This window comes from Cheilinus undulatus, linkage group 14, assembly GCF_018320785.1.
Source record: "Cheilinus undulatus linkage group 14, ASM1832078v1, whole genome shotgun sequence".
In the NCBI taxonomy this organism is placed as follows: domain Eukaryota; kingdom Metazoa; phylum Chordata; class Actinopteri; order Labriformes; family Labridae; genus Cheilinus; species Cheilinus undulatus.
The window spans coordinates 21,617,114-21,630,709 of NC_054878.1; the positions used below are offsets into that span (position 1 = coordinate 21,617,114).

The 13,596-nt window shown below is 39.2% G+C and overlaps 1 protein-coding gene and 1 pseudogene across 4 annotated transcripts in view; both read left to right on the top strand.

The window, feature by feature from the left end:
- The first annotated feature begins 1,173 nt into the window (after positions 1-1,173).
- LOC121522041 lies at positions 1,174-1,282 on the top strand (annotated as a pseudogene).
- A 1,112-nt stretch (positions 1,283-2,394) lies between these two features.
- coq8aa (coenzyme Q8A, genome duplicate a) overlaps positions 2,395-13,596 on the top strand; it is a 50,554-nt gene continuing 39,352 nt past the window's right edge. For 3 of the 4 annotated variants that reach the window (XM_041805026.1, XM_041805025.1, XM_041805028.1), the window contains exons 1-4: positions 2,395-2,633; positions 10,375-10,474; positions 13,085-13,164; positions 13,267-13,538. In XM_041805026.1, coding sequence (XP_041660960.1) covers positions 10,381-10,474; positions 13,085-13,164; positions 13,267-13,538 — 446 coding nt within the window. In that variant the 5' untranslated portion in view covers positions 2,395-2,633; positions 10,375-10,380. The remainder of the gene's footprint in view (positions 2,634-10,374; positions 10,475-13,084; positions 13,165-13,266; positions 13,539-13,596) is intronic. The other variant, XM_041805027.1, reaches the window with a different exon arrangement.

A 13,596-nucleotide genomic window follows, 5' to 3' on the forward strand; every position in this document is an offset into this window, starting at 1 on the left:
CCCTAAACTGGGGCACCATCTATTTCTGAGTTTATATCCCTGAATTTTGATTTTTGTTGGGATATAAGAAGGGTGCAGAGTCTTACAGGTTAAGTCCCTGAGCCTTGTGTACAGCCTGTGGTCTAGAACCAGGCATAAAAGCAAAAATAAAACACAATAAATCAATCAGTTTAACAAAAAGAACAAAAAGGGTTATGATAGAACCAAAAAGGCAACTCTACAGGAGATGCACATTCCTGAAAGGACTGCTTTGTGTGTTTAGTCTGAGGTGATGTGGCCTCTTTCACAAAACGAACTGTAACAGTGCTGTGTGGCTCTGTGGCGCTCTCTGCTGTCAGTTTGGTGACACTACAGACAATCTTCAACAACCTCAGTGAAGTCTCATTTAAGCTGACAGGACTTCTAAGACTTTTTTTTTTAAGTTATTTTCTGATTACATTCATTTTAATGGTATCAATTCATACTTATTTCAGATTATGTTTTACTTTCCAACGGCCCCTGCTGTACATCTTTTACATTATGACTCTCTCCTGCCTGTTATGGACAAGTAAAAGCACATATTTACCTGTAATTATCAACAGCAAAACTTAGGTGCAAAGCAGAGCACGTTTTAAGACGGAGAAACACAATACCACACTTGAAGGATCTGCTTTCTGGAGGAATACTTAGAGTACATGTTGGTACATGGTTGATTGGTGGTATGGAATTGGTTGGAGGTGTTGGGGGTTAATGTTAAACCACAGCAAAGTAGACTAGACATGTTGATGTAAGGACAGGGCAATGAGAGGCTTAAAAAATAAATCGCACTAATGAAAAACAGCTGAAGGAGCATTTTCAAACTTCTAAGGTTAACTGGCAACTGGCCAGTAAATGACTGGGAATAAAAGCAGTATTTTGGCAAGGACGTAAAGATGGGCAAGGGTTTATCAATCTACAATTATGGCTGGAAAAAAGAAAAGAGAAAAAATGATTAACTTATTGATTTTGAATGTTTCGTTATTGAATTCTTCCATATTTCACCTATAAACAATCCTGTTTCCTCTCCTTGAACATTGTTGATATGTTGATAAATCCAAAAGTCCAGTCAGATTGAAAATATTGGATATAGCCAGTACCAGGTTGTGGCCCCAGGCTGCCAGCTGTTTAAGAGGCCTCTTTGCTGTTATAGTTGACGCATACGGCCATACTACCCTGAACACGTCCGATCTCGGAAGCTAAGCAGAGTCGGGCCTAGTCAGTACTTGGATGGGAAACCACCTGGGAATACCAGGTGCTGTATGCTTTTTTATTTTTCTTCACATTCAGCAGGGGATGCTACTGCTTCTTCCCACTGGAGATAGCCCTCAGAAAACACTTCGCAACTTGATTGTTTCACTAGTACTATTATTGCTCGTGATTGACTGGGAGAGTCAGAGTTAAACTGAAAATGACCGGGGCAATTTTTCATCAAATCTAAAAACTGTTATCAGAATTCTCAAAAGTGTTTTTTATAGACCCATAAAAATCCATTTTCACTGCAATAGACCATAATTTTAAGTTGCTCGGTGGTATTTAAGAAAATTACGTCAGCTGTGCCTTCGTTGCTGTGATGCGGTGATCCAGTAGGTGGCACTGCAGATTCACACTGTTGGGCTAAAGTTATCAGTGCAGGTCAGGAGGTGAATGGGTGTTCAAGATATGAATCTAAATGCTGCCAACATTGGTTGGCATTAATGTTTTTTTGGGCTGTATCTGTGGTATTTGTATATATGTTTCTTAACTTAAACTGCCGTACATTGTCCGCGAGTGCCTTTGTAAAACAGGCAAATAGTCTCTTGAATCCTGTATTAGGCTGTTTTTGTATAGAGCACCAGCTGCACGAGCCCTCTACTTTTTTCGTGTGACGAACCAATGAGCAGCCACGTTCAGTCCCCACCTCCTGTCAACAGACAAAGAGGACCAATGGGAGCAAAGGCTAGACAGGAGACAGGAAAAAGCCCAGAGCCGTGTATAAATGTGGTTAAGCAAGGCTAAACTAGCACGTCTCTATAGAAATATAAATGATACAGTATCTCTTAAACGTACCAAAATAAGCCTAGAAGACATTTAAAGGGGTTTTGCAGAGTCCAGACCTGTAACTGAAGGAAAATATGAAATACTAATTAAAATACAGTTCAAAATACGGGAACATCATGGAAATTTGTATATCTAGAAAAGACAAAACCAGCAAACTAATGGTTGTTCTTATTCCTAAATCATCCAAACTATCTAAAATGCCCTGCAGTATGTGCTTCCCTGATAAAAAAGCATATTAATGCTCGACAACAGTGAAACCCCGATGTTACAGAGTTGTGTTACTGTACGGCTCTGGCTGCTCGATGTAGTTGGTAAATAAGGTTTGACCTCGTGGTGGAGAGAGAGAGGCAAACTGGATTAAACGCTGCCAGCAGACACAGCAGCAGCAGGAGGAGGAGGAAGAGGGGTGCGAAACCTAAACAACCTGCTGCTTCTGCTGCTGGTATAGAAAAATACACCGTGAACGCCCATTTTTATCTTTATTAAATACATCTTGGTATTTTTGATTCGTCCTCTCCGTTGACCTCTTCTGACACCGTTTGCAGGGACAAGCGGAGAGCGCTGCACGACAGCTGCTGGTGAGTGTCTGAAATGTTAGCACAGAGTAGCATGCATTAGCTAAAAAATGCTCAGTTAAGTGGGTTTTACATTGGACATTTTAAATTCCTGTTCTCCATTGCTTCGACCTCGAAGTGCTTCAGCGTGCTAAATCCTGTGCTGCGCGTGGTGACGTGCCCGACGTCCATGTCTGCTCTACTTCTGCAAACTTTACATACAGGATTTGCTCACTAAAAGGACAAATTTAACCTATTATCCCTGCCTGTAATGTCAACACTCTTCATTAGCATCAGCTTTAAAGTTAGTTGTAATATTTCCTCAGAAATTACGAGGCATGCGTTTGTTATTGTAGAGGCTCGTGGCAACACGCCCACGAGGAAGTTTAACTGATTTTATATGGGGCAGTTTGCCTAAGTTTTGAGGTTTTTATGATGTGTACAGCCAGATAGTGAACTGAAACTGTAGTAATGTTACTTAACTTTGCTGAAAGTGTTTGAGAGCATTATCATAATAAAACACCCATGAGTATTATGCCTGTTGGCAGTAACCTGGAAAAGAGATGTTCAGTTATGGACATAAAAGAGACCGCCATTTACGAATAATTTAAATCTTACACGATTCCGCTTACTATTTAAAGTATTTACAAAATGCTTACAAATCTTGTACATGTAAATTTCAAAACTGAACGTTTTAGGGATGTTTTTCATAGGGCTGTCTAAAAAATCAGTTTATAAAATCGCGAACGAGATCATTTCTGTATTAGTCGCGATTAATCGTATTCTTTTTATCACATTTTAAAATCCCACTATTGTGCAAAATTCTTTTGTGTTACTTTGGGTTTTCAACTGTCTCAAACTAAGGGTTTACATAAAGATCTGCTTTTATAAATATTGTAACATGAACTTAACCACGGAAAAAGGTGTTTGATAACCTTGATAACCCAAGGTGCAGTTGACCTTTGTCTGTGAGGTTTTCTTAGAGTCATTTAGAATTTAAGAAGTGGTGGTGAACTTATTTTCATCACAGCTATAGGGATGCTAAGCTGTTGTCATCTTTCAGACTGTATTGTAAGGAAAACTGACAACAATACTTGGCAAAAGGATAGATCAGTAAGGCCACCCCTTTCACTTTACTGAGTAGTTTTTTTTAAAGGTAATTTGTTTTCAAGGACTAAGTGGAGTAGGGCTGCAAATGCAGTTTTCTTGTGTGTTTTTTGATGAACTGCATGCAAAGAGGCCGAGGCAGCATTTTGTACAAATTAATCTGTGTACATGGTACACTGTCACATTTTCTGCCTCTACTTATTTTCAGACAGTTAGAGGAAGGTGTGTCTAATGTTGGAACTGTGACAGTAGTTGTTTTTCTGTTCCTTTAAGGACAGTAGATACGTTGCCAACAAAAAAGATCAACCTCTTTTCCTTAATTTTATGTCAAAGGAGTCCTTTGGCTTCTAGTTTTTCCAAAGTACCACTGGAAATTTGTAACAAGAGGAAGACCTTCTCAGTCTTGTGGGAAACGTGTTTGTATTCACGTTTCCCTTCTTAGTGGTGATGACGTCTGCTGCTGTGGTAAATCACCAGTGCTCAGTCATGGAAGAAATGCCTGCATTCTGCCTCAGTATCAGTGTTTCAAGGCAGTGACTGAGAGCTTTCCAGTAAGCATGAGCTACACTGAATGGCATTCTGATATAGACACTCAACCATGCTGTGATGCCTGGCTATTTTAATATCAGTGAGTCATCAGTGTATGGGGGGACAGCGGTAGAGTCTGGACAACGACTGAGGCTTTGGTGTATTGTTTTCACAGGTGTGCTTCCAAAAATGATCTTACAGCAATTCCAAGGCCACTGACCTTTACTTCTCCTTTCTTTTCCCTGTCACATTTCAGTTAGGCTTAATAGTTCTTCTCTTTTCATAGTCGTGTTATTGTCACTGATGCAGAGAAAGAACGCAGCTTGTGTACACCTACTGAAGCAACACACCCACACGACACACTGGAAGTTGCTCAATAGATTGTGTTTTGCGGTGAACACCAACCTCTTGCCAATAGAATCAAAATAGTGAAAGATAAATTCACACTTGAAGAAGTGCACTAATAAAGTAACGCTTACATCTTGAGCATGCTTGACATGCAGCATAAATTTAAATATTTTCATTCAATTTTGGCATTTGCATTCTGCAACCCTAGCAGCGTTATGCTTGTAGGTGTCTTTGCCTCCGTCCAGACTTGCCATGCATCTTCCCACCCTGTGAGGAGATCTTGTAGGACATTGTTGCAATGTTGAAGTGATTCAGTTATAGCTGCTATGAAAATGATTACCACAAAAAGAACATTTTATTATCCTCCTTTATTATTTAAAACCTGCCAGTACCTGCAGTCCACATTCTCTTCACTGTGTATAAAAATCTTTATTATACTGATGGATACAAAAGACAGGGCAAGGCAAGACAAACCACATTGTGTTGTATAACACCATTTAACAACAAGAAAACTGTTTTAAAGAGGAGTTAGATGATAAAGAAATGCTGTGAAAGAAAAGTATTTTATTGCAAAAGTCCAACACTTAATCAGACTTAATATGGACCTGCAGTACTGTGTAAGGGAGGAAAAGATAGACCTAGTTTTGATTGAATAAAATCCATCTGCAGAAGATGTTTTAATGATTCAACAGAACTGTGAGATGGAGCAGGCATTGGGGTTTCTGGGATTTTGTTCCAGGTATGTGAGGAATAAATACTTAACACTGCTTTAAGACTTTAGTCCTGACTTCAGCACAGTGGGGAGAAATATCTCAGATGATCTGAGAGGACTAGATGGTTTGTAACAAAGTAGTAAGAAAAAGTATTGTTTTTCTCCCTGAACTGTTTGGTGTTTAATAAACTAACAGTGATTGCAGGTTTAGGTTCTTTGCAGATGATGTCACGCACTCCCCTTGGTGGGCATGTAGTGATTTCTTCATGAAGAAACACTATCTAGGGTCTGCAGGACTGAGTATTTGTGATATTGATTGCCTCCAAACCAGTTAAATCTGTTAACTGTGGCAAAAATCACTTTATAAAGTGTAGGATGTATGTAGAAATTTTCTGATAACAAAAGCAGCGTAAGGTCTGTTTGGAACGGTTAAGTATAGACTCTGCTCCATTCCCATTCATTCCTAATGGCTGTCCCCGTGGCCTATTAAATCAATGCAGAGCAGTTCTTTTGACAGTCACTGGACTGCATTCAAATCACTTAATAAATGAGTCTCAAAGTAATAGCCAGCTCTTCAGTCTGAAGTAAGATTTTGTTATTAACTGTCTCAAATGCACGAGTCTAATACCACAAAGACAGAAACATCTGGACTAAATGTGGATGTCATGTAAGACCTCTGTAAAAGCAGTCCCAGTGTTGTGGCATGTTCCAAAACTCTGCAGTTCAAAATATTAAACCTTTTATATCATTTTTATTAACTGAATGAGAGTTTTAGAGAAACTATAATTGTTTACTAATGTTTTTGTTTTTGTTTTTGTTTTTGTTTTTTGTTTTTTTGTTTTTTGTCCGTAACATCATAACTTCTGTTTTACAGACATGCAGGAAAGAGCCTGGGAGCAGGAGGATTAAATAGTTGCCCAGTATTCTCCAAGGTTTAATAGCTAATGGGATCCAACTGTGTCATGGTAATTAAATTGGTTTCAAGTGGATACAAGGACAGTACAGACTGGATATGCTCATCTAATTTTCTGAATTTTGTCTAAGAAGAAAAAGGCAGTTCAGGGGATCCTCCACTGCAAAATGTTGTGCTCCCAACACTTAATTCCCTGCAGTTTCCGGGATATTTAAGCAACAATTTGTAGTATCAAATCGCGGTCAAGGAAGACATGAAGTTAACTAGATAACTAGTTAACTAAATATTAACAAAAAACAATCGCTACTGTAAGCACGAATCGCACTTTGATGCAATATTTGATGGGTCATTTTAAAATGATCATTCTCCAAATAAGTGATTAATGGAAAAGACAACCCCATGAGAGAATTATGTTCACTGTTTTGAATACTAAAAAACATTCAGATTTTAAAAGTAATGCAGATATAAATAGCAAAAACATTTGTAATCTCAAACGGCATTAAGATAAAATGCAGTTTAAATGAATATAAAATATGTGAGGGAATAAAGGAATCACCACTTTTTTGGTCAAACTGTTAAAGTCGACAGTAGAAAAAAGTAGCTGGCAGCTATTCAGTGAGTAGTTGGCTATTTGGCTGGCAGCTGGGTCTTAGGTAGAGACTGTCTCACACCCAAAGACAAAATCTGAGTCCTTCCTCACCTGGAGTATTTGATGAGAAACGTTTCTCATGAGATGAGAAACAGGATGCCTCCCCCTCAGTTTGGTTTGTTTGGACATGTATAAATGCAGCAGTAGCACTCAAACAAGCTCACTTCCAATGTAACTCTAGAGTGGTCCATGTGTAGTGAGAACACTTTTGACCCAATAAACACCATGTAGTACTTATTTATGTAGTAATACAGATACAAGGACATTTCAATGAAAACTAAAAATCTGCATAAAAATAGCAATGGGATAATGCCACTTACTAAGCTGGATTCTAATCATATCAGCGCCAAAGGATAAAACAACATTGACTTGTACAACAACTGGCTTAGTGCTGAGAATTTTGTCTAGCTAATCAAAACAGGGGAATTTGTCCTTCTGATCACTGCATCCTCCACTTTTTTCAAAGCCAGTTTCATATCTTTGTTAATTGCAGTTAAGGTCTCTTGGCTGTCTGTACTGCTCATTTAATACCCCTATCGTTAAATGCGTCCCCTCACAAGTTTTATAAACCTCTATTGGTAGCAGTGTGAAACGGTTGACAGTTATGCTCTTCTGTCTGTATTTCAAGAGGCATTTGGCTTCCTTGCTGCTTCACATCAACCCGCGAGCAATGCCGTTGAAAGTTAGCTAGCTAATCCAAACTTTGGTCAAAGGGGGCTACTGGTGTTGATTGAAGTTCTTAAAGACATTTTGCTTCTCCTCCCAAAGGCTTCTTCAGTTCTGATCAGTCAAGTCCAGCTGCTCCCTTTGACTGTGATTTGGATAATCATGACCCGGATGAATGAGAACTTCCACAGACATTCAGCTGGCTAGTGTTAGTTGGAGCTAACAATGCAAAGTGGGACCAGTGCGCATGGCATACACAAAAGTATACAGCTTCTGACCATTACACCAACAGGGACCGTCTTAACATTGTATTCAAACACATGTACTTTAGTACTTATATATGGAGTTGACCTGGATTATGCAGCTATAACAGCCTCCAGTCTTTTTGGAAGGCTTTCCTCAAGTTTTTGGAGTGTTTTTGTAGGAATTTGTGACCATTCATTCTGTAGGACATTTATAAGGTCAGGCACTGATGTTGGACAAAAAGGCCTGGCTCACAGTCTCCATTCCAGTTCATCCCAAAGGTGCTCCATGGGGTTGAGGTCAGGATTCTGTGCAGTCCAGTCAAGTTCTTCCACGCTGAACTCATCAAACCATGTCTTTACAGTCCATGATTTGTACACTGGGGCACAGTCATGTTGGAATAGGAAGGGGCCTTCCCAAATTGTTGGCACAAGGTTGGAAGCATAGCATTGTCCAAATTGTCTTGGTATGCTGAAGCATTAAGGTTGCCTGCCACTGGAGATAAGGGGCCTAACCCATACCCTTATAAACGGTCTGATACCATTATCCCACCAAACTTCACAGCTGGCACAATGCAAGCAGGCAGGTAATGTTCTCATTGGCATTCGCCAAACCAAGGCTCACCCATCTGACTGCCAAACAGAGTATCCTGATTTATCACTCCACAGGACACGTCCACAATCCAGTGTCACTGTGCTTTACCTCTCTCCATCCAACGCTTGGCATTGGACTTGGTGATGTGGCGGTTGCATGCAGCTGCTCAGGGAAATATGCCCAAAGGCATCATTTTTTCATCTGCATCAAATAAATCAAACAAGTTTCAGGTGTGAAAGCCTGCTGAGCTTCAGAACTGGTGTTCAAGAGCTATGGGTGGTAGTGCTAATGTGTTTAGCTTTTGACAAACTCCTAACTTTTAATTAACTTTTTACTTACATAGAATTCCTCCATGGGTTTTTTTGGTTTAATAGACCCTAGTTCTAATAGTTGCCTCAGTCATGTTTGATTTTTTTCTGTGAATCATCTGCAAGACCCTTGGCTAAAACCCAGCTGTGGGCTGGTTTTAGTGTTTTTTTATTTAAAACCAGAGATAATTAAGCAACAGTTGCTGCAGCACCTTAAAATGTTGAAACCTTTGAGAGTGGAGAGTTGGCTCATCATGTGTGCAGGTTTTGTCACATGCTGACTCAGTCCATATTTTCCCATAATACTTGCTGTTCTGAATGTAAAAATCACCAACAACTGGTTGATTTTTAAAAAAAAAATGTATTCAAACTAGCTGACTTTAAAAGGATTAGAACAGACGGATGCTGTCAAACCAAGTGTTGCCTCTTAGTTTTTCCTTTGCCAGATTTGAGGCCCTGTTGATCCCCAGCACTGTTTTAGAAAACAAGCATGCAAGGACATGAGCTCAGATTTTTGCAAAAGGCTGAGATGGAATACAACAAGATAGACATGAAAATAAAAGTCAATCCCTGCTTGAAATGTGTCTTAAAAAAAACGTCATTTTTTTATCAAGGCTTTAGTCGTCCTGTTAATCCTTTGTGTCACAAAAGCAACCCCTGTCTTCAGTCCGCTGTCTAAAATATACAGAGCAGCCCTAAAGGAGGACAGATGACCCACTTACTGATCATTGTGTGTATGTGTGCAGCAGCCAAGCACTCACAAGCTCACATTTTGCTCCCACTCTTTCTGCAACAACTTTTTCCATTGGCCTGAATCCCAGCTGAGCTGTGTTGAAGCACGTTGCCACACCCACAAATGAGCACCTGTATTGTGGCACACAAACAAACACTCAGTAATGCTGGAAGATTATAACAGAGAGGAATGCAGTGGGTAGGTATTCTGCTGTTTAGATAAGAGACAGAGAGATGAGAGTAGCGTACCGCACTTTCGTGTGTGTCCTCAGTGGACCCTGGGTTGATCATGCGAGCATTATCACGTTATAGTTTAGGTGAACTGAGTTATAAAATTCTAAATGTTATCAGGTTGTCATAACTGTTTGTGTAAGAGACACCAGGGTTTATTAGCTGCAGCGGGGAACGGCTGAATGTGTCTGCTGACACATAAACCCAGCATGTGCACACCACACACATTGGCTACTATGCAGAAATACCCACCCCCCCACTAGTTTCCAGTGACATTTTGAGATCCAGTTCTTGACCACATACACATTTCTTTACAGCACAGATGCATGTTCAGGATTCCTCCCCTCCTGTTTTGTGTGCGTGTATGTGTGGTGCTTACAACGGGAACGGCAGGTCGTGTATTTTTAGACAAAGAATTAAAGTTATCCCCAGATGGGACAGCTGTGTGAGGCTGTGAGTGTGCGTTTTCATGCGTGTTGACGACAGGCTTTATGTCTTTTTCCATTTGAGCCCACAGCGTTTCTTTGTCTCTGTTCCTCTCAAACATGTTCATGCCTCACTTTTGGACATGAACCTCTTATTTTTTTAATATGAATACTATGTGTCTCTCCATTGCACCAGACCTATTTTTAGAAACTGATGTTGCATAACTGAAGTTGATATTGAACCTTGGTATCTCCTTTGTCTTATATGCCCTTTGTTTATTTGTCTTACTTCCTGTCTTGTCTTTGTAGTCAATCATGGCGGGCGATATGATGTTACTCATGAGAGGCTTGGCTAAGCTGAGCCAGGCGATTGTAGAGACTCAAAGCAGCACCCTACGAAGTGGAGCTGGTAAGTTTAGCACACATTTAATTTCTTTATATTAAAATATGCCTTTATTTGTTTGTTTAGTTGTTTGTTTTTAATAAAATGAACAAACATAATTTCAATAAAATACAAATGATTTTTTCCTGGAGGTTCTTTGGGCTGGCAGTAGAATTTAGTGTTAAAGTATTTAGCTAACCTGCTCATTAACTCAGATGATGCTAGGCTAGCGATAAGCCCAATTCATTTGCTTGTAAGCACTGGTAAGTTACTAGAAATGCTATTATGATGAACTTTTTGTACGCTGTAATGTTAACATTAAAGGTAAGAAGGTCAGTGTCATATATGAGCTGAATTTTCAAGATGAGAATTAAGTAGTCAAATATTTAGCTAACTTGCTCTGTAGCTCAGATGATGCTAGACTAGCTTGCAATACACCTGATTCATTCGCTAAGAAGTGCTGGTAGTGTAACAGAAATGCTGTTATGGTAAAAGAACAGATAAGAAAAAAAAATGTGTACATCATAGCTTTTAAACAATTACAATAAAATGGTTAATTAAACAGAGTAATATCATACGAGTTGAATATTCAGAATTTGTGAGCTTTTTTGGCTAGCTTAGCTTATCAGCATTCAGTGTAAAAATATTTAGCTAACTTGCTGAGTTAGCTAAAAGTAAAAAAAATGTGTGTGTTTTTGGCTTCCTCAAATTTTTTGAAAAATATTTTACTCAAATCATGTGAGGCTAGTTTTTAATTAGCATTACCAATTTTCTAATGAGTTATCAGAAATACATATAAGATAAAGAACTGGTTACTATTTTTGTACATTGTAGACTATTATAAAATTAAAGGTTTTCAAGTCAAATGAATCATAATGTTTAGTATACATTTCTTTAACTATATTCACACTGTTGTTGGGTTAGCTAACTGGCTAGCTTATGAAACACAAAGGTGTGATTCATGTTACAAATAAGGACAGAATTATTTGCCTCCTTATAAAAATGTATTTATATTTTTTAAAAATTTCCTAATTGCTGTTAAACTGAGCAAATAATTTTTAACACAGCTCTCCCAAACATCTTAACTTTATTTTGGATGCTCACTTTAGAAAGCATCATGGCAAAAACAAAAGAAATCACTTTAGACTTGAGAAAAATAATCGTTGATGCTCACAAAGCAGGAGAAGGATAAACAAAGTTATCACAGCGTTTCCAAGTGTCAATAACTGGAATGAGAAGTATCATCAAGAAACTGAGCTGCAATGACACCAGTGAATGACTTAGCCAAGTCAGGAGTTGTAGCCTCAAAGAAGATGATCACTCAAGCTCTGTACACAAATGGACTGAGAATTTGAGGACCAAGAAAAAACTCAACTTCTGCATAAGAGAAACATTCAAGCCAGACTGAATTATACTAAGGACAACCTGGAGAAAGATTTTACATACTGGGAGCATGTCCTTTGGTCAGATGAGACCAAGTTAGAGCTCTTTGGCCACATGTTGGTGATGTTTGGAGAAAGGGGAGAGGCATATAACACAAAGAACACCATCCCCACAGAGAAACATGGCGGTGGAAATATTATGCTGTGGGGATGCTTCAATGCGTCTGGAACTGGGAATGTCGTACAGGTGCAAGGAGCCGTGAAGAAAGAAGGATGTATTAAGATTTTGAAGGGAAACCTGAAGCAGTCAGCAGCAAAATTGGGCCTGAGTCATCCCTTTGTCTTCCAACTCAAAAATAGCCCAAATCCTACATGGCTCCTGATGAAGAACTACCTCCAGAAGACCAAAGTGAATGTTATTGACCAGCCTGCACAAAGCCCTGACTTGAATCCCATTGAAAATCTGTGTGCTGAACTTAAGACCAATGTCCATGCTAAAGGACCATCAAATCAGGAGGAGCTAGAGAGATCCACCAAAGAGGAATGGACTGGAGGTTCTCAGGAGACTCGTCAGAGACTTGCTGAAAACTTCAACAAATGACCAGTTGCTGCTGGGCTGCTTTGCTGAGTCAAACCAAGCAGAGCCGAGCTGTGCCACGTAATGGAAAAGCCCCAAAAGATGGACAGATGGATAGATAGATACTTTATTAATAATAAGGGAAATTCAAGAACAAAATGAACATATAAATGCAATAAAAAACAACAAAAGAGCGAGGGAGATTTATATGGTGCTAGGAGTGTCCCACCCTAAGATTGTCTTGACTTTCTTTTACTTTTTTTACTCATAAAACTTTTTAGCATGGCTTTTTCAAAGGAGAGACAGTGGTGCATTGATGATATTCATATATGATTGACGGATTTGTTTTGCTGCTACTTGTGTAAACATGGAGGCAAAACAATTGAGCTCACAGTCATCAAATGCGGCCCAACACAAAACACCACAATTGGTATCTTCTTTGTCAAAATAAAACTGCTAGAAGTCTTTTTTTCACAAGAGAAAAAAGGGAAATTCTTGGACATCAACCCACTGAAGACTGTCAAATCAATGTATGATATAATATAAAATGTACACAAAATGTTTGTGTATTCTTATAAATAAGAAAATCTTAATGACCAATAGTCCTAGATTATTTTGCTGCATGTGTAGTATGTATTGTCTTAATAACATTATATTTTGTTACTTGTAACTCTGCAGTCCCGGGCGTTGGTGCTGCAGTCCAAAGTGTCCAAGCAGCTGCCGAGCAGGGCCTCTCTGCTGCTATGATGAAAATGCAGGTGTGTATGTGTTAATGAGTAGCAACATGGTTTATGAATAAAACATTTATATGAATGTTAAATGATTGAAGTTTTTTTAAATCATTTTTGTAAACTGTGTAGGAGCTGTCCGGCCAACAGCAGCAGCAGACCTCTTCAGAGTCAGACTTTGACTTTCCTCAGGATGAGAGTGAATTTGCAGCTTCAGAGTTCAGGGAAGAAAGTGTGGACTTAACATCAGATCAAACAGGAAGTAGTGATGACACAGGAGCTCATCAGGGCACATCAGCAGCTGGAACTAGCCACATTGGTGGGAAAAAGTCGTTGTTTGAGGGATACCAAGACCCCAGCAAACAGTTTAGTGGGCCAATCAGATCTTACCACCAAGATGCCAGGTACAAGCAGTCTCTTGATGGTTTTATTCTAGCTTTGACATGTTTTCAGTTGAGTTTT